Source organism: Nilaparvata lugens, chromosome 5 (assembly GCF_014356525.2).
Source record: "Nilaparvata lugens isolate BPH chromosome 5, ASM1435652v1, whole genome shotgun sequence".
In the NCBI taxonomy this organism is placed as follows: domain Eukaryota; kingdom Metazoa; phylum Arthropoda; class Insecta; order Hemiptera; family Delphacidae; genus Nilaparvata; species Nilaparvata lugens.
In genome coordinates, this window is record NC_052508.1 from 21,623,633 (window position 1) to 21,645,260 (window position 21,628).

A 21,628-nucleotide genomic window follows, 5' to 3' on the forward strand; every position below is an offset into this window, starting at 1 on the left:
TCGCCGTTCCAGAGGTCCGGACGCCCGCATCCCATGTCATAGAACCATTGCCGCCAACCGAAGACCACACACCCACCCTTTCTGTGCAAGATATAAACATCAGACTGAAAGCATTCAACGATGCATATGAGGAAAGCAAACGATCAAAGGAAGACCATACGCCCGTTGTCATGCTGGATTGGAACATCATCCTGGAAGCAATAAAGCACGTGATTAAAGAAAGAGAACAAGCAAAGGAAGAATCAAAGAAAACACTAGAAGCAATAAACGATATCGGGAAAGAACGCAAACAAGCAAATGAAGAACTGATCAAAGAACACAAACAAACAAATGAAGAACTAATTAAAGAAAACAAACAAGCAAGAGAAGAAATAATTAAAGAAAACAAACAAGCAAGAGAAGAGATAATTAAAGAAAACAAACAAGCAAAAGAAGAAATAAAGAAGGAATTTCAACAGATGCGGGAAACAAGTGAACAAGGTTTTGAGAAACTGGATCAACAGTTGAAGGAAGCAGCGGAAAGAAGCAGGATGTTAGGATGGCAAATCGAGGAGAAACGTCAGACAATTAAAATCAACATTGGACCAGAGATTGAGCCCATGCATGCTAAAGCAGACATACTCGAAGGAGAGGTCATAAAACAGGTAAGTGAACATGACACATATGAGGAAGACCAACCCACCAAGAATATTAAGACTGAGATCGCATCGCACCCCGCAGAACGCCGAGAGGAGCCGGACGACATCACCAGCCAAGCTGAAGACGTCATACATGGCATAGAGGGACAGCCCGTACCACTGCGCACAGGATGCGGAGAGGAGCCGGACGAAATCACCCGCCAAGCTGAGGATGACATCCATCAGGTAGAGGGACAGCCCGTACCACCGCGCGCCGGACATCAGGAATCCAAGGACGTTGCCAACCAAGTTGAAGAGCAGCCCGGACCGCCGGCCGCACGTATCTCCCATCCACCAAAGATAGCACCTGCAACAGATAAAACCAGTACTCATGAAGATAGTTCACTAAACAATAGAAGTAAAACGGAAACCCACAACAAATTGAAATCACAACTGAAAATAAAAACCTATAAATCAAAACCATACACAAGCAGCAAAACAATTCAAGAAAGAAGAAAAATATCTGAAAGGATCTATTTACACAGCCGTCATGTTAGGCTAAAATCTTACATCAAGCTTTTTACCAACATGCAAAAAAAAAGGAAGACAATATCAAGAAGAACCTACAACCACCGCAGTCATGTCCGGTTAAAATCAAGCAGACTGTACACCAGCATGCCAAAAAGAAAAATATTATTTGGAAAAACACACAGACACCACCGGCATGTAAGGTTTAAAAAGATCAAACGACATGTCACCAGTCAACAAGGAAGGATAACATTGGCTGAAGAGATCTACCTACTCCGTCGGCACGTTAGTTTTAAGCCAAGTTTGATAAAACGGATAGTTGCAAATCTGAATTGGAACTTGAAATAAATCAGAAATCAAATTTAGATGGGGGCTTGAGGAAATAGTAATCTTTTAATTAACTGGAAGCTACATTGTGAATTACACAAATTATCAAACCTTTCCTAATCACAGCCTACCCATTGAATCATATCTTTGCAGATTGGCATCTTTCTACTGCAGCCTAATCAATCAAGATAACCTAACTTCGACGCATCTCTGCTAATAAGGAAATACTATCAATCTACTTCAAATGAAGGAATTATTATCAACTCTAAGTCAAGAAAATAAAACTGAAAACAACCTTAAAAATTACCAACCTGATCAAGCCATCTGCCTCATGCTACAGTCATCACAGAAACAATCGCCTAGTACCATCTGCCCAACTGAAAAACAGAACATAAATTATATTATCAACAGAAAATATTTGTAAATTAGAAATCAGGTGAAATTAGTAGTGAATAGGAGGAAATGAAATAAACAAAGTTTATTTGAAAAATGCGTAAATATAACCTCGAAATACAGAATCGATCAAGAAATCTATTCAGAACCAAAGCCTGTTCAATAATTTTTTCGTCACACCAACCAATGTGTGCGAGATCACAGAATAAATTGTTATGAATCATAGCAATATCGTTGTTAACTGTTATAAACTATTATTTAATGTGAAATTATAAGTGAAAAATGCAACCAAAAATATATATTTATGTTAAATTGCACGAGAAATGTGCATGTTCTATTGTTATATGAATGTATCTCTAAAAAGCTCAAAAGAAAACGAAATTCTTACCTTCAAATATGAAATTTATTATTGTTGCATTAAAAGATCATGAATTGTAATTCAAATCAATGAAAATAATCTTGAAAACATAGTATTTGTAATCAGCATCGATAAAAATCAAAAATCACTTCAAGTGTCACCCTGTTTGTACACAACATACCAAGCGTAAAAAAGGGATTGCTCGAATCAAGCGGTAGACAATTGTCAAGTCACCGAAATTAATCACGTTCCCACCCAATATATGTAAAAGCCAGGACAAAGAGTCGAAACTTGTAATAATAATGAAAAATTATGAAAATATATATTTGTTGCGAATATTGCTAGAATCCTAAGAGGATAATATGTTGAAATTTTGTTATATTTGTTATAGTTGTGGGTCTGCTCATAAGCCACCTGTGAATGGAAGTTGTGAAGTTGTTTTAATGAAGGATCCAAAGAGACCTCATTAATTATTGTATTTAGATTGTATCCAATGAAAGGAACAATCAATTATTCATTTTCTTGTAGCCAAAAGTGCACGATATATTGTTTTTAGTGTAAAGTGTGAAGTTTTTGTAGAAGTAAGGAGATGAAATGGTGTATTCATCACAATATCAGATTTTTCAAATAGTCATTGTTTCGACTCGTCTCCCAATTACCTATTTAAAATATCCAGGGGGCTTTTGTGTGATGAACCGTTTTAAATAAACCTCATAAGAGGAGAGAACTAGCCAGAAAATTGTGATTACCCTTTTTAAAATGAAAGAATTTGCTAAAGGAATAGTTAGTGACCGAGCGATAAAGCTTCCTTATCAATAACTGTATATCAGATAAGAGTACCGTTCTGTACTGCATATCTTCTAGAGAATTATTTAATGAAATTATAATTACTCTGCAAATTGAGCACGAACCATTTATGAACTACTCATTGAATTTTGAGGTTACACTTTGTTTACTATTGATCAGATGTTTTAAAGCAGCTCAAACACAGCTGACTGATTCAACATATTGTAAAATGTCATGCCAGATTCCATGCAAGCTGTAATATTATTTCTAAAATTAAAAACTATTGATAAAGGACCAAGAATTTCGAATAAAAAATAAAATGTATGTATTATTGTTGAAATTATTTACTATTTAAGAAATTATATTATAATGTCAAGTATTATTGTAACTAACTAGGTCATAGCATGAACATTATATTTATTGATAAGAGCAGCAGAAATTAATTATAACAGTCTCAAACATAATAAGAATTGTATAAGAATATTAAATTATTAATTATTGTTTCAACTGAACCACATGGTGATTGAATCTCTTTGGCAAGTCTAAGCCAACCATAGTGCATAGAAATAGCACCAAAAAGGTGATCGTTTGAAAACAACATATGTTAATCTGTTATCAGACAACAAACTTGCCTTATCATATACGCTAGCACATGTACACTATATAAGAGGAACTCTATCGAGAGAATTAAGTAGTTCAAAGAATTATACAAATCAAAGTATTATTATGATTAAAGGAATTACATTTTACTGCTTGCCACTGACGCCATGCCTACGTCATAATCGTTCTACCAATGGCAAATTTTCATGCAAATTAATTACACCGAGATTCTCAGAGAAAGAAAGTTCTATCCAAGAAGCTTAGGAAAAGACTACACTTCCCTTTTGAAATCCTCACCGTTCAGACCTCGTGAAAGTTACCAAGATCTATTTGTAAAATTTTCGTTCGATTTTATATGTTTTATTTGTGAGCCAATATTTTAGGCTATCTTAATTGTTATTCGTAAATCTATTTTCATCAATCGATAAATCAAGAGTTTGAAGTTAAATTATCCCTTAATTAATTTGGTGAAGGAGATTTTAAACTAAAATTCCCCACGTGCTGAGACCGAAGCCTGGATCCGCCGCCGATCAAACAAATTTGATCTAAAGAAGAAAACCACGACCGCCAAGGAGTTTCACGTGAGTTTTACAATTTAAAGGGGCCCCAATCTACGCTTCGAAAAGTATTACAGTGCAGAAAGATATAAAATTCTCTTCGTTAAATTATTGGCCACGCCGACAAGCGCTTATTAACTATTAAGATACTAGAATTTATTAGATTTAGAATTTATAAGAACTTGTAGTTGATTAACTGTCTGCCGCTGCCAGAACCACGACCCCGAGCATTTTAAAATATTTTTATAATTCATTTTCACTATTTTTTCAAAACTGTTAAACTTTATCAATTGTAAAATTCTGTGGAATCATGCATGGTGTCATGCAAGTGCAAGAGAATTGCTAATCATTTTGTTAATGTTAAACCACTATCAATCTGTAAATCAAATTCTGAATCTGCACTGTGAGATCATATATTTTATTATAATTTTCAAATTTGCTCCTAAATGGACGTACACATAAGTTAGTAATCTATGCTGGCAGGTTTCTCTCTATATTTCTACTATGTCAATAATTATATAATAGATTGGCAATAGATGTTCTACTTCCTTGGAATATTTCATAATTAATAATTGTAATGTATGGGTTTCTGGTAGTAGCAAATCAAATTGAATCAAATTTATTTACTCCAAATTCATACAAAATATTCAGAAAAATATAGAACGAAAAGTTACAAGTGAACAAGATACTACTCACAAATACTACAGTGAGTTACTGAACTTTGTTCGCGAAGTCAGTTTTGTTCAAAAGTTGCTCAGCTACAGTACACAATATTGAAATATAATAAATATAATTAACTATAAATAATAAAATATTATAGTTTGTAGAATCATTTCAAATTAATCAGTGACCATCCTCTGCTATGATTATATCCAACAGGATCCAAGGAACAAAAATTTGAGGTCAACATAAGTTGCATTGCTTGATTAATCAAAAGCACGTTTTTTTAAACTGAACCATCATGGCTGATTCATCAATCAGCCATGATTGATGAATGTGGTTATTAAATAGAAGTGGTTATTCATCAATAACCACTTCTATTTGTGAAAATTAAAAGTTCAATGGAAATCCGTTAGTAGAGTTGTTTGAACACTTGCTCCAACCAAAGGTCCCAAGTTCGATTTTCGGCCGGTAAGATATTTTTCGCGGGCCACTCCCTTGTTACGGATAAACTTGTAGAGACAATGGTCCCAGCTACCTAAAAACAGTCATATAGTCATGTCAGTGGCCCTAAAATCAATCAGGTGTGACCTGAAAACTCTAACAACAGAGCTGTGCCAGGTATATTGTTGGAAATATCGTGACTTGATATCTATTTAAATAAATTTAGTTAAACCACTCGCATAGTTGATAGGGGCTCAGTCTAATTATAACAATCTACATTTTATTCAAAATTCAGATTCAGTTACTTTGAAGAATTAATTCACCAGTCATGAGAGCGGCTATCTCAATGGTGGAATTCCAGTTGTGCATCAAGACTGTGAACATTCCAGCTAAGATTTATATTGATCTAAAATTCAATAACGATGTGAACTGTGTTAATTCCTCTAAAAGCTGTTTTCCACTAGCTTGACATCAGGAAAAAGTGGACGTTCTCCATCTAACTCTCAAGTCCAGCTTAATAACTGAGCTGTCGTAAAAAGGTGTGTAGCACGACCACAAGCTGTGTTTGTGTGCTGACGAAGTCGCTGCTAAATGAAGCGAAATGAAATGAGAAATAGAAGGAAGAAAGTTCACGACCGCCGTAATCCATGTCGGGCTGCAAGCGCGATCGCAACCGACAGAGTGCAACGGAAAGAGTGCACAACTGGCTGCAAGATTAACGTTGTCTTTAACGTCAAACGCAATGCCTGACCGAATATTGGTCTGAAGCCACTGGCCAGACGCCTTCTCCTCACACCCCTTCACCCATCACCAACCACTTATCGCCAACCCTTGGGGGGGTAGGGAGTTTTCACCACCCACAACTATCATCTCACTCTTGTCCTACTTCACAAGATCCCATATCCCAACTAAGAATAAGTCATTGAAACACGAACTTAATCCGCCAACGCAGCCTTACGGTACCCACTATAACGTTCGACTCCACTCTATTGTACGGTCAGTCTTATCTCCAGTCGTTGATGACCTCCTATTACCTTGATAACAGTTAGACATGTCACTTTGTATACCTATATCCATAGAGTTATTGATTTTAAAAATTGGCTCTTCATGAAGCCGTTCCTACTTTGTTTGATAAATTTGAATCCTCCACTCAAAGGAGTGTTGAAATAAGCATCAAAAGCACCATTTTCCAGATAAAATATATTAGGAACGTTTCTTCCTATCCAAGGCTCACATTTCTTTCGGAATTATTACTCAATACCATTCCTATCCCTCTATTGTACTTGTTTGATATCTCAGTCTTTCCACTATCCACTTAGACTACAGGTTTAAAATAATGAATCATTGTTCACGTTTCTTAGAGTCCTTACTATACCATTTACTATGATTTGTGAGATCTTTGTGTAATTTAATTCCAATTATATTCGTAATTGAATTAATTTTGATTAAAAATGAGTATTTCTATCTCTTCTTGAAAGATTACTCATTTCCCAGTTATGTTCTCAGTTCCCAGTATGATTATTCCCCTTACTTCAATCCAGTTCTCATATTGTTGCGTGTTTCCCAAATTCCCATTTTCGAAAAAATAATGTTTCCAGATGAATATGTTTTGAATGACTCATTCCAATGATGACTGTGACTGAATGAAAATTCTTCAATCTGAAAGAATTCTCTCCCGATTCCAACCAGATAACATTGATAACTTTGAAACTATTTCAATCAGATTTGCTCTATTTGATGATTTACTGAAGTGACCTGAGTTTGCTGATTGCATTAGAAAACCCACATATTCGTGATGAATAATATAGAGAAACAAGTGGAAATATTAACGTAGAATAGCAAAAGTGGATATTGTTATAATAGGAAATGAAAATGAGAAATATTAATGTAGAATACATTCGATCCCCTATATTGAAAGTATGGATTTTTCGAAGCAACCGTCTCGGTTGACGGTGACGATCTTTGGTTGCGCACAACACGAGTACATTTCGCCGGCTGGAACAACAGAGAGCGGCCAGTCCAGTAGGAGTGCGGATGGATGGAGAGCTGAGTAAATATTTTTGCTGTGATCGTGTGGCCTACGCACTCAAGTGAAGAACAGACCAAGCACTGTGGTGGCGAGGGTCGATCCCGATGATGATTTCTCACTGACACGGTGCTTTTCCAGCGCTGCTGCTGATGCGTTGTGTTTCCAACTGTTTCGAAAAGACCGTCTCCGACTAAAATCACATCATCGGGCCCCCTGTAAGCGCAACGGTGAAGGGATGGGGGTGAGAGGGGGGAAGTTTAGCAAAGCCCCACCGCCCCGAGTAAAGAACTGACAACCGATCCGATCTGGATCCACCTCGATACGTCCGTCCCCTTCCCCGTCACCCGGTCCCGATTCGTCGCGCGTTCAAATAACGGTCGCAAAACAAACGAGCAGACAGCAGAACGATAAATAAATATGTGGATGGACATGGACAGCTCAATGAATAACAAAAATCTCACCCGTGCTCGCCCGTGTAAGCTCAACTTGATAAACCCTTTGCTAAAGAACGGCTGCATTGGTTTTGTCCAAATAAATATTCATTTTTCTTCGATGAGATTCATTATTGTTGCATTATGCTCGGAAAAGCCTGATAATATAACCTTAATGTTTGAACATTGTAACTATCAAAATTTCTTTGGCATAGGGCAGTTTTATACTGCGCCTGACTGCCTGTTCCAGTTCCAGTCAGTTCAAGAATTCAATTCCAAACCAATTAATCTTCACTTCAATGATACGGTATAATCATTTCTATGACTCATATTATTATAGATTGATAAATTAGGTCCGTTCAACCACTGAATAATCGAGAAATATAGTAAGACAGAAAATGCTAGCTAAAACTCCTATTACAATATCATTTGAAACAAGAATGGAATGCAAAACTTATGAACCTATCAAAATCTCCATTAGGTGAATGGTACATGGATACAGCCATAATAGGATAATCCTGAAATTCCACCACTGAATTCATCACAGAATTTTGGAAAAAATATTGATCACACCATAGCTTGCTTCTCAATTTTGTTCAGCTACTGATTGATGTGAATTGGAATTTCAAGTGATTGAGTTTGAAAAATATTCGCAAATCTTCTCATATGATACACTGTGTAACGTATCAAAATCTGATGGGTAAATAAAATCCCTATTTGAAAGAAATTTATAGGTCTAAAGTGGAATAATAGTCTAGTATCGCCGAATGCGATAACGTTTTTAAAGATTAGATAATATCAGGTATCATGGCTAAATTTAGAACAGCCGAATAGCAATAGAAATAATTTGCTACTTATATAATATTATATAAAGTATTGAAAATTTGAGGTTAGGCTTAAAATATCTATTGATCGGCGACATAATGATCGATTGAGTCGCATAACGTAAAATCTAGCCAGACACCTTGGCAGAAATTTATTGTAACTAAATGGTATGCAACTAGAGGAACTAAAAAAGCACATGGCTAATTGTTATAAAGTGAGAAACAACCTATAAACATTAGAAAATTGTATTGCATGTAAAAAATGTACTAAAAACCCAAAATAGAAATAAATTAATGTATTAAGGAAGTAGGAGGTTTGTAGGCGCATGTATACTGTAACAAATTTGCATGAACCAATCAAATGGTAGTAATCGATGGGCGGCAATAGTGAGCCGATTCAAATGTATTTATATATATTTCTAAAAATGATAAGATTTTGTAAATGTTTACTGTTCAGTATTGGATATGGCCCGAAGACAGATAAATATCAGATGTGTGACATAAGTAATAATTTAATAGATTGGCACGAACTATTTGAACCTTTAAATGGCGTAGTAGCAAATTATTCAAATTTTATGTAAATTTGCAAGTCAGAAATGAAAATTGTAGAAAGAAAGGTAGAACTTGCCCACTTGCATGCCAACCACTACCATTGAATGTCACCAAAATTTGTAGAGCACAATACCCTTCATTGTATATTTTAAAGACTTAAAGTTTTAATGTAATTATTAAATGTCCATAAGACTTTGTGATGCTGTTTTAAAGCAAAAGTCATGCAAATATTTATTTGATCCCTTGGAAGAGACGACTTCGGCCACCAACAGTCCAGGACCACCAGGAATTTCGGATCGTCGCCGACAACTTATAAAAATTCAGCACGTGAGTGAAAAACAGTTGAAATAAAAATAGGGCGCTCTCAGTGCTTCAAATGAAATAAAATAAAAGCTAGCTCGTCAGAAAGGTTTTAAATATTAAGAAATTAATACAAAAAACTTGCGCAAGTCTTAAAAGGGTATAAGAAATACTTTATTGAATAAGAACGAGTCCATTTATATATCAAAAGTACATCAATTAAGAGAATATAAGTTCTAAGCTTGTAATGCTAACATTCACCCAATCATTGATTTCAATACAATTTGTAATAATATAATGTAGCTCTGGTTCTTTGGATGAATTGATTTATCTAATTCCATCAGGTGCCGAATCTTACACCCTGAGATAAATGTATTTATTATAGAGATATTTATTGGAAACTATAGAAATTAATATATATTTAATTATTGATTTGTCAATTTATCATGCTCTGATTTGGGAAGTAATATGTAAAGTAGGATTATCCAAATCGACAAGCAACAGCAAGTTGATGTCAAAGCTACATGCAAATAAATGCATATGATCAATGAATTGAAAAGCACATGGTAAAGTTTCGTGCTATAGAACTGAAAAACAGTGTACTGATCTGTGATATTTTATTTGATTTCGTTCTTGTTTTATTGTATATTTTGTTGCTCTATATATTTTCTATATTGACCTGATTTTTTAAAAATATTCATCTAATATATGTATCAAATTTTTTATGGTGTACCATTCATTTTTACTCCCCAATACCATAGAGTATAAATCTTATATATATATTTGTTAATAATCAGTATTAAATTATTGCGAGAGCTCCTGTATGAGCCTATTAAGATTTTTAACGAAATTGTATCCTAGAAAACGACGACCAGATTTTATAGTTTTTAATTCTCATGCTCTACCGATTGACGCCAAGCCGAGGCGAATCGTTATTCATTATAAAAAATAACGTCAGAACTGTAATGCAAAGAATGTTCGGGTGAATATTTTTAACGATATGCTTATGCTTAGTGTTATCAAGTTCATATATGGTTTTAGGCTGGATTAGGCTGGATTAGGCTGTAGTTTATTTAAATCGGCTAAGATCCTGCCGTTGCCATGTCTGTATATCCTAGAGGATGCATTGTATGGATTTTCCCGCAAGGACGAGTGGACTACAGGCGCTACCGTGCATGGCTACAACACACGGGCAAGGAATATGCTGAGAAATGAATCTAGTGAAATATTATAATAGTAAGGGATGATGTCATCTTTATCTTTTGGATTTCAAATATTCAAGGACATTCTGATGACCTGACAAATTGTATGATTCTATTGTAACTGACAAATGCAAAACATTTAATATAAAATGTACATGCATGAATAAATATTATTATTATTATTATTTCTCTCCAAAATTTTTCACCATGCGCCATGAACACGTGCATTTCTTCTTTCATCAGATGATAATTATTTGAGCTTATCATATTTGTATTTTGTAATGGTGCATTTTGATACACCTTCAATATTATTGACGAAGAGGATTAACTGGGTCTCATGGAAGGAAACCAAATATTATCAATCAGCTGTACTATCAACCAACTAGATAGATAAGATAGCGAAGACTCTAAATACTATGATCATTGGCAACGGTATAAAAAATAATTTACTTTTTTTAACTGTTTAATAATAACAAGAATTGAGGTTAGGAACACCAGTATTCCTACTACCTGTCGGCCATATCAACAGCGGTCAAGCTGGATACATAGAATTCCATCAACCACTTTTGAGCAAAAATATTTGTATCTGAATAGTATCTTTGAAACAAGGACCAGAGGGGTTTTTTATGGTATAGCATTACTTATAAAAGATGTGAAACGTTTAGAAAAAAAACTATTATATCTATTTCAATAAACAAAACAATTTAGTAGAAAAATCATAATAAAAAATAAAGGGAAATGGGATTTAGTTTTAATGAGTGCAGTAATACAGAAATTTGTGGAATGTACCAATCAGAGTCTAGTATTTGGTAGGCCTTAAAAGTATATATTTTAAAAAACTACCACATTGTCTTGAATAAAAAGTTATAAAAATATGTTATCATTGTAAAATTTTTGTATAAGTGTGATTTGCATGAAGCCAGAGTCGAATATAAAAAATATTTTTTTATTTTAGTATAATTTATCTTTGTATTGCGAACCATTTGCTATAGCCAAATCACATCATGGGCATTTGGTGAAAATCCACCAATCCTAGCCCATAGTCAAAGTTGAAGAAAAAGGAAGTATCGTCAAGAAAGAATAAGGGAGGATCACCTGCCCACTTGCTTGCCGAGACACCAACCAAATATGAGAGCATTGGACTGAACCCCTTATTATAATATAATTTTTTTGCCAAAGTTTAAATTAAAATGTTCCTATTAAGCAATCGCTATAACTCAGTGGAGTCGCTGTATGACAAAAGCTATTAAATAAAAATGATTTCCACTGGAGTGGAAATTTTTATTTTATTTTAATTGACGCCAGCCCACCAGACCAAAGGCATTGGACACACAAGGCAGAAACCATGCTACTTTGCTAAATTCGAAAATCTTTGCACGTGAGTTATAAAATATTTTAGAGGGCCCTCAGTGTTATGAATTTATAAAAATTAATAAAGCTAGCTCATCAAAGGTTATATTTGAAAATCAAGCTTGATTCAGGATTTCTTGTGCATTTTATTAAAGATAAGGGAAAGTCTTATTAAGAACTCTAATGAGAATCAAAGATTTAAGTAGCCAGAGAACTATCGTATAAAATATTAAAACTATTTTATTAGCTCAAATTATCATTTTTAAAATCATTATTGCATTGAAGCAATTAGAAAGTGGCTCCAATAATTTCAAGATTATTTATTCTATCTAAGTTCCACTGTATGTCGAACTCAAGCCCTGAGATTCATTAATATTTTAATGACTAATATTTTATTGGAATATAAAATTATAAATATAGTCGACAAGCAAATGCAAGTCGAGAAATTGAGCCTATATCTATGTGCAATTAATGAACTATAAGATTAATTTATTATTTAATGCTAATAAGCATAGTAAAATTTTAGTGAGCTACTACTGCGATATTTTTCTTTTATATATTCTCATATTGCTTCATATTTATTGTCTCAAATTTTTATTATCGCTCGTTGAATCCCTATATAATATAGGTCTATATTATTTTTATTTGTTGTATGGTATACAGCATTGATCACCAAATCTTCAGAAATATTACGTTCTCAAGATTTATCCAAGTTATCCAGAATCATTATCGAAACTGAATTGATTGGAACAAAGGTTAAATATTAAGTTGAAGCAGCAGCATAGATTTATAGATATTACTAGCCGTCAGGCTCGCTTCGCTCGCCATATCCGTCTAGCCAGGGGGCTCCGCCCCCTGGACCCCCCGACTGGATCATCCAAGAATGATATCAGCAGGCTCGCTTCGCTCGCCTGCACTTTTCATTTGAGCATTTTTATCATATGTTAGAACAATCCAGTCGGGGGTCCAGACTAAACGTCTGGCTAAACGGATATGGCGAGCGAAGCGAGCCTGACGGCTAGCAATATAATATTCCCAGGATTGAAGAAGCAGTGTCAATCAATTTTTCCGCGATAAATGCATTCAAATCTTCAACTTGGTGCCAACCTAACAAAGTCAACTCAACTTAATGCCAACCTGACAAAATTATTATTTTAGTTGCCAGTTAACAACTGTTTCGAAGAGGTACTCTATCTAGATTATAGTTCTATAGTAACATATGATATGGAAATTTCAATTATAATTAAGAGATTGGGAGAAGAAGAATATACATGCTAAAAGACAAACTTTAAACCCTCAAAAACAACCCTTAGAGTTAAAATATTGCCAAAAGATTTCTTAGTACGCCTCTAAAGGGCCAACTGAACATACCTACCAAATTTGAACGTTTTTGGTCCAGTAGATTTTTAGTTATGCGAGTGAGTGAGTGAGTGAGTGAGTGAGTGAGTGAGTGAGTGAGTCAGTCAGTCAGTGAGTGAGTGCCATTTCGCTTTTATATAATATATAGATATAGATATAGATAGATAAGGAATTCTAAATTTGTATCAGCTGCAACCCTGCTCAATATGATCTCACACTGTTGAACTTTGTCAGATGGTAACGAGTTGGTTTGGAGTCGGTGCTATATTGTCTTATACAGTATTTGGAGACCTTATATTCATCCATCTCTTGAGCATCTATAATTGCGGAGTCATCCAGAGTAGCCGTAAGAGCTGCAGACCGATAATCCGGCAGCAGTTTGCAGCGATTGATAGCAGAATTTTATATAAGCTCCTTGAAGAGCTGGTAAGAACCTTGTAGTATTTTTATTTCAGCAGGAGTGAACGTAAAAATTATGGATCTCATTTGCTCTACCGATTACAGCTAGCTAGGCATGTGTGCACCAAAAGTGACATCACAATTTGTAAAGAAACAGTAAGATGCAGACATAATAAGAATCAGCTGATTGAAGCGAAATGCGCGTGTTCGTGGTGCATAAATCTGTACGCATCCATAAAAATGTCCAATTCACTATTCTCAATGACAAAATATCATTTATCAAATGCTACTCTCATTTTCACATATCTTCTTCATTAAAAGTTTTCTGTATTGGATTGATTATGCTTCAAGTGAGTTTGGAAAAGGCATAGGAGGCTTTACATGATGTATTATTGTATTATGTGAAATTGTGGATGTCCAGACTTTAAGAAACTATAGTTTGCTCTTTTCAATTTCCGGAATAATTATTTATTTATTTTATTTTTTGAAAATATATTACATGAAAAACTTGTGAAACATGTAAAACAAGGTTTACAGCTAAACGGCAAAACAACTCTCATTTACATCAAAAGTATGATAGAAATGTTCTAGAAATAATATTAAGAACTTAATATTAAAAGGCAAAACAAAACTAGATAATGAAAACAGAAAAAATGTTGCTTGGAGAAAAGTTTTAGAAAACTATCTAAAAATGTTTCAGAAATAAGAACATGATATTAAAAATTAAGACGAAAGTTGATTAAAAATAAGAACTAAATATAAAAAATTGAAACAAAACTGAATGAAGAAAACGAAAAAGTTGATAAAAAAAGAACGGGGTAAAAATGAAAGGCAGAATATTTTGTAAGGTCTGCAAAATAATGTGACATTTAAAATTGAACAGCTTGCATAGATTCAAAACAAAATTTGCGTATATATTATTACCAAATGCGTCAAGGATCGGGTTTAAACTTTTGTACAGGTGCAATGTTCTTTGAAGGAAACGATTTGTATGTTGCACTGTTCTAGATTTTTCTATTGCAAATAATATGTTCAATCGTGGTTTGTTTGATGGGACAAAGAAATACATTTATTGAATTAAATGAGCAACATATTTCTGACTATCAAGAATTCTATTTAGCACAATTAGTGATAAATATCCATGTCCTTTACTCCAAGACATTATTAAAAATCTGGTGTGGCGCACTCACACAACTTTCCTTGCCATTATGAAAATTGATCATCTGACGCTAGTGTTCACGCGCATCTCAAGTCTACTATTTAAAGATCTGAGCCAGCTGGTGACATGACAATATCAGAAACTCTTAAATACCAGGAGGTCCTGACAATATTTACTCATTTTCGACTTTAGAAATTTTGCATGAAATGAGATCGCATAAACATCTGCTATGATCAGATGACAGAGATAGAGTTTAGAAGATAAATACTTCATCATTCGAGACAAGATGATTGAAGTGGAGAGCAAATAAGGAAGAAGAGAAATACAATCCACAAAAATACTTGAACGAATAAACTTGATTCTAGCACAAAAAAAAAAAAAAATTAGATTGCCACACATCAACGGAAAAGATTGAAGGGCAAAAAGTTGAACTCAAGCTGTGCGAAAATCGTGGACAGAAAAAAGAGGGAGAAGTATGAGTGACGTAAAACTAAGAAAAGTTGTGGAAAGAGAGGAGAGAATAGTGAACTAGGAAACTGACTTAATTTCCATGCGCAAGACGAAGAAAGAGTAGAAAAAAGAAGAAAAAAGGAAGAGATTAGAAAAAAGATCGGAGTAAGGCCTGGCAGAAAGTGTGAGTGAGTGATGCTAGAGTGACTGGGTTTTTTGAGTGAGCGAGACAGCGATCACGCCTGCTGGACTTGGAAGGGAGGAAAGAAAAATAAGGCGTCAAATGAAGTGAACAGACGTGAGAGATGGCGAGTTGCTATTTGCTGGCAAAACTCTGTGAAAACAGTTCTGACCACACGTGCCTATGCTCCCCACACAAATACAATCGGCCATATTTGTGAGTGATAAGGTGCTAGACATGCGTCAAATCTACCAACACAATAATGGGGAGTTTTGTTTGAAGCGTGAGTCTACTTCTCTGTTCAGATTTTAGTTCAGGCTGCAAATTATAGAGTTTATGTGTCGTTGTTTTGCTTCTGATAATTATTTTGATAAATACAATAAGAAGGACACAAACATTATCAGAAATAGTTATTTGTATATCTAGAGTGAAAAGTACTGTTTTTTCTCCCTGAGGGAAAAGTTTGAAGCCGAGGCAAAGCCGAGGGCATCAATTTTCCTGAGGGAGGAGAAACATTTTTCACTCGTAATGTACACAACATTTTTCCTCCACCTACATTTTTATAAAAACTGCAAATAAAATAATTTTCAAAAACTCACGTGACCAGTAAAATGTGTTATAACATAACTTAAAAATTAAACAGCTGTCTTGTAATCACACGGTTCACCGTCGACAGCGCTATCTGTCGACAAAAGTTGTAACAACACTGGCCGCCGACTCGACTACAACACTATGATGAAGTTCCCGTTTCATATTTGATTAGTTAATGAGGAATATTCGTTGGTTGATATTTTGAATAACATAGAATAGAATAGCATGAAACATATATTTCATATTTTGATCAAATGTCTGGTTGAGGTATTAAATTTAGTTGGTTTAATGACTACTCTATATGCTTCCTCATCTGAGCTTAGACCCTCTAACCTATTTCAAATGTGAGTTTTCAGAATAGAGTTGCTTCCCATGTTATTTAAACGGAGTTACTTTTACGCTCAAGGGAGTTTTTCTGTTTTTTCCTACCGAGAGCGAAAAAGTGACACTTCAGTATTATGTTTCAGGGAGTAAAGTAGGCTCTTTAGACAGTAGGTGGTAGAAAAGAGTTTTTGTTTAGTTTGTGCTTTGTTTCTTCTATTGCGCGTATGTTGAGATTTCAAGTAGTAAATTTTTATTACAAGAGAGCTGTTACAACAGTGAAAAAATATCAGATCACTTCCAAGGCTATCAGATTCACTGGAATGATTGTTATTGAAAATTCATCTCAATCTATTCCTTGTGTCAGAAACACGTTCCTAGGTCGTAAAAATCACTTGTTCTTCAAGTAAAGATCATTTATGAGTCCAAGTTTTCAAATATTTTCACAGAGAAAAATAATTGGATGAATTGTTTCAAGCAAGAAGAGAACTTCAACATTTTATTACTGATCATCTTATTAACACAATATAGGTTTTGTTCATGATCGTATCTATAAATCTAAACTAATCTTGGTATTGATTTATGAGGTTGGTCTGAATTATGCTTATCTTCGAATGCATCATAATATCGAATAGGACAGATGCGTGATCCCCTTACAAATTTCTCTAATCACACATCGAAGTAATAAGACTGAGATACTGAAAATCACCAGTTCAACATTTCCCTCAGTACATTCATGAGTTTCCTTTTGCAAACAGAAGTGTAATGAACTGAATTGCATTAAAAGATAAGCAAATTTAGTATTCCCAGAATACTCAATTATTTGAGAATTGAGATTTAAATACAGAAATTTGGTCAATCTGAGATCAAACTTTACGATTGAAGCTTTTGACCACAGTTTTTGAAATGCTGTTACTGGTAGCAAGAAGAAGAGTCAGGACACTTTGAGAACCCAATGATTGAAGCTTTAGACCACACTTTTTGAAATTTTCTTACTATAGTAGCAAGTAGAAGAATGAGGACACTTTGAGTTAAGAGAGGATCAGCTTGACGACCAAGAGCTAGGAATACTAACTTGTGATGGCTGGCAATTTAAGAAGTGAAATCTTCTCTCACCTCATTTCGTGTCGTTTACCAAGGTAAACAAAGCCCGAGCAGGGCGAGCGAGGCGAGTCGTGTTTACTCTCCTCCACCAACAAGCTAACTCACTTGCAAACGTTCCGTCTTCTTCGAAATTCTAATTTGTCAACTTTGTTTATTTTCACCTCATACTCTTCTCATTTCATCACTTACTCTTCCCTTACCGATTATATTAGAGCCTTTATTCAATTTACATCTGATTTGTCTCCTTCCAAAAATGCTCGACTTCGAAATTATCATCTGCAGAAATAGAGACAAACTAGAAGGAACCCGTGCTCCGCAAGGATCTATTTTCAAATTGATAATCTGAAAACTTGACGTAATGAAATTTTGAAGAATTGAAAATAGGCCTATAACCATCCTTGGTTAATTAAGAATCTAGCCTATATGCAAAATTTCAAGTTAATTAGTCCAGTAGTTCAGACGTGATGATGCGTCAAACATAATTTTCCTATCCCGTACGTGTATAAGCCAACTCTTTATTTTATTATAGATATGGTTAACGACTGCAAGAGACAGGAGTGTGGAACAGAATAGTTGTGAAACTATAATAGCGCCAAGAGTGTCTGAAACATAATAGTAGGTACTACATAAACTTTTTGAAAGTGATTTGAAAAAAAAAGTTAAAACAACAGAACTGGAAGTTGTCAAACTTATCATTCTAACTCAATTTAGAGAGGCTTTTGTTTGAGCCGAATGAAATCTTCTATATCCAAGTTTCATGCCGTTATGTCAAGTATTTTTCAAGTCTATAGGGAACAAACACACAAACAGACATTCATTTTTATATATAGTATAGTACTCTCTATTTTTATATAAATATATAAAAATGAATGTCTGTTTGTGTGTTTGTTCCCTATAGACTTGAAAAATACTTGACATAACGGCATGATACTTTGGGAATACGTTGTGTGAATATTGGGGATGGTTTCTGACCAGAAATTTTAATAGGGTGGCTTATAATGATTAATTATTAATCCATTTTACTGACCTATGCTTTCGAAATTGTCGGCTTAACGGCTACCGAAGAACGGAAAGATGATCATGATTCAAGATCATATTGGTATAATATTCAATTCAATTATTTAATTCAATCCAATTCAATTTATTTGCCATATATACAAGATTTATACAATTACAAATTCACATAATAATTGGGTTCATCATACAGAAATTCAGAATATACTCTATTCTAGAAATAATAAAAATAAATTAGATATAACATAACTGAAATCCCAGTTGTACTCATTTCACCGGCAATAATTGCTAGCAGAGACACGTGTCTGATCGCTAGCAATGAGTTCAGTTCAAATCATTGAAAGATTTTTTTTACTGAAACACAAAAAAAGAACTTTGTTGAAATTCACAATATTATTTTAGGTATTCACCAAATCAATCTATTATGTGTAATTTTATGATTAAAAGTCTATTTTGAAAAATATTCTAGTTTTTACTCATTCATCAATATCTTTTGTAAGTTTTTTGTTTATTTTATGGGTGAATAAGTTTAAGGGAATCATATTAATCAGCATATTGCAGTTGTGTTCATACTGTCATATGATTTAGCATCTAAAGTTACCAGCTGTAATAAACACGTCACCCAATGATAAATTGTGTAGGCTAGGTAAATTTGGCAAGGAAAGAGATACATAATGCTATTTATTAATAAGGATAGCTGTTAATAAAAGTGATACTGAAATTATTAAAAAGAGAAAAGTATTTATGTTGAATTACTTTCGATGTGTTTATTTCATTAATTTGTTTCATGTTAATAAAGTTAATTTGATAATTTACATTTTTTCAAAGAGAAAGTGGATTTTGTTTAAAATTTCACATTTATTGAAGTGATAAAAAAATCAAGATTTTATATGGTTGAGGCTGTTCGGTACACCTTTTCATTTAAATTGGATAACATTTTTCAATATAATTGTTAAGATCATTATAAGAGTGAGAAAAAGTGACAACTGAAATTTTTAAGTGGTCTAATAAGCGAGATATGGGTTGTTGAAGTGCTAAACTCCGTTTTCTTTCCAGATCATAAACGGTTCCGAATTTTCCATTGGAGTTTTTTTTAATACATTCATTATATCATTGGCTTAGTTCTAATATGCGTTTTTTCGCGATTAATGCCAAATTCAACAAGTTATCAAATTTACAAAAAATGTTACTTTTTTGAACGATATGGGGAATAAAATGTTTTAGTTTGGAAAGATACATTTTATGAATTCTCAAGAGAAGTTCTAATAATATAGTCGAAACCGTTTATGATCAGGAAAGAAAACGGAATCTGGAAAGTTAGCACTTCAACAACCCATAACTCGCTTATTAGACCATTTAAAAATTTCAGTTGCCACTTTTTCTCACTCTAAACAATCATTTCGAAAAAAATTATCCAATTTGAATAATGAAAAAAGTGCACCGAACAACCTTGAAATAAAATACTGTATTAGTATATTGATTTAAAAAAATATATTGATTTTGAAAAAATAAATATAATATGATTTTTGCCGATACCACATCCTTGGTCAGCTTGGCAAACCAGGGAGAAGGTCCAGGTCCTGGTCAGTCAGAGTTTTCAGGAGGCACAAACACGACGGAGAGAAAAAGTGGGAAAATCTAATATGAAAATGCTGGCTGGTGGGGAGCATGGAAAGTTCCACCACTCTCAAGCTCAGCAGCGATTTTTTAATCAAGCAGCCCAAATTGGCTTTCTGGTGATCCAAAATTTACTATGAAAATTAAAGGAAAATAAATTTAAATTTCGATTTTCTTGAGGAGCTGTCAAAACCCATGGTTTATGTCAACTTGAATATTGCTCGTCACAACCCATACCTTTGCACAACACCTGCATACAAGACAATAGCAGGGCGCTCATTCACATTACTAAGTGGTAAGTGAAGCTGCTGATCCTTGCCTTGCTGTATGAAACATGAATGAAGAATAATATTCTTGACGGCCGGCGGCCATTTTTTCTGCGCGCTGGGCTGAAAATTCGCCAGCTATGAAAACTCGTTTCTACTGTTGCATTCAGTAATCCCGTTGTTTTTGCTGGATTATAAACTCCGAAAAGAAGAAGGCAAAATACGCATTCACAGTATGAATCTGAAGCACGATTCATTCTTCTTTAGCGTTTGCAGCCCTTCAAAAGCTTATACACGGTTCTTTACCACGTTTCCCAACAAAATATCATTTTTGATGAAGTTCGAAATAATCTGAGCAGCTTATAAATAACTTGAAATTAGTTTCCAGCTTCAATGGTGAGCTCATTTCTCAGGGATGTGCAGGGCTGCTGTTTTTTGAAGCGAGAGTGATTTTCTCTCTAGTAAGTCCATTCATTACTCCTCAAGTGATCTCTGCGTAGGAATTATTTGTTCCAATATAGTAAATAAAAATGTTAGAGTTGTTATCGACGCTGTCATTTTCTTCCAGCATTTACAGGAATATATTATTTTGAAATTAATTCCTTGAATAGGATTAGAATGGTATTGAACCTATTGAGATTATTTAGGAAAATACATGTTATTCCTCAAGAAAGATAAGCTAGTGACTACACGATATCATCATGAAATATCCTGATAGAATAGGAATTGAAAAATATAAACTTATACTGAAATTTAGAAGTTTATTTTTAACACCTAAATTGTTAATAAATTAAATATATTTTAAATTTATTTTTTGAATGGTACAACCTGTACATTTGTAATTTTTATGAAGAATTATAATTTCATGTATATTGTATTGATTCAAAGTGATGGATTTCATAACAAATCTGTAAAAATAGAAGTATTGTTCGATTATCTATGCTAACATCCATTAGATTCATTGTTTTATTAGATATCAATGGCTTCCAGCTGAAACTTTATTTTTAGAATTAATGAAAATATTGTACTGAAACATATTCTGAAAAAGTAATGTTTTTTTTTGGTTTATAATCAGTGGTGAGTGTAAATGACTGATCTAGAAATGCTTATTTTTGAAATTCTTCAAACCAACTATAATGGACTATCGTCTGTTTTGATCTCTTCATTTAAAGTTTGAGTTCGTCTTACTTGCTGTCGCTCTTCAAGACG

General features: G+C 34.0%; 1 protein-coding gene across 1 annotated transcript in view; it reads left to right on the forward strand.

Annotated features, from left to right (window-relative positions):
• The first annotated feature begins 530 nt into the window (after positions 1 to 530).
• The window catches only part of LOC120351581, a 106,728-nt gene continuing 85,630 nt past the window's right edge, over positions 531 to 21,628 (forward strand). The window contains exon 1 of the mRNA XM_039429417.1: positions 531 to 863. Coding sequence (XP_039285351.1) covers positions 531 to 863 — 333 coding nt within the window. The remainder of the gene's footprint in view (positions 864 to 21,628) is intronic.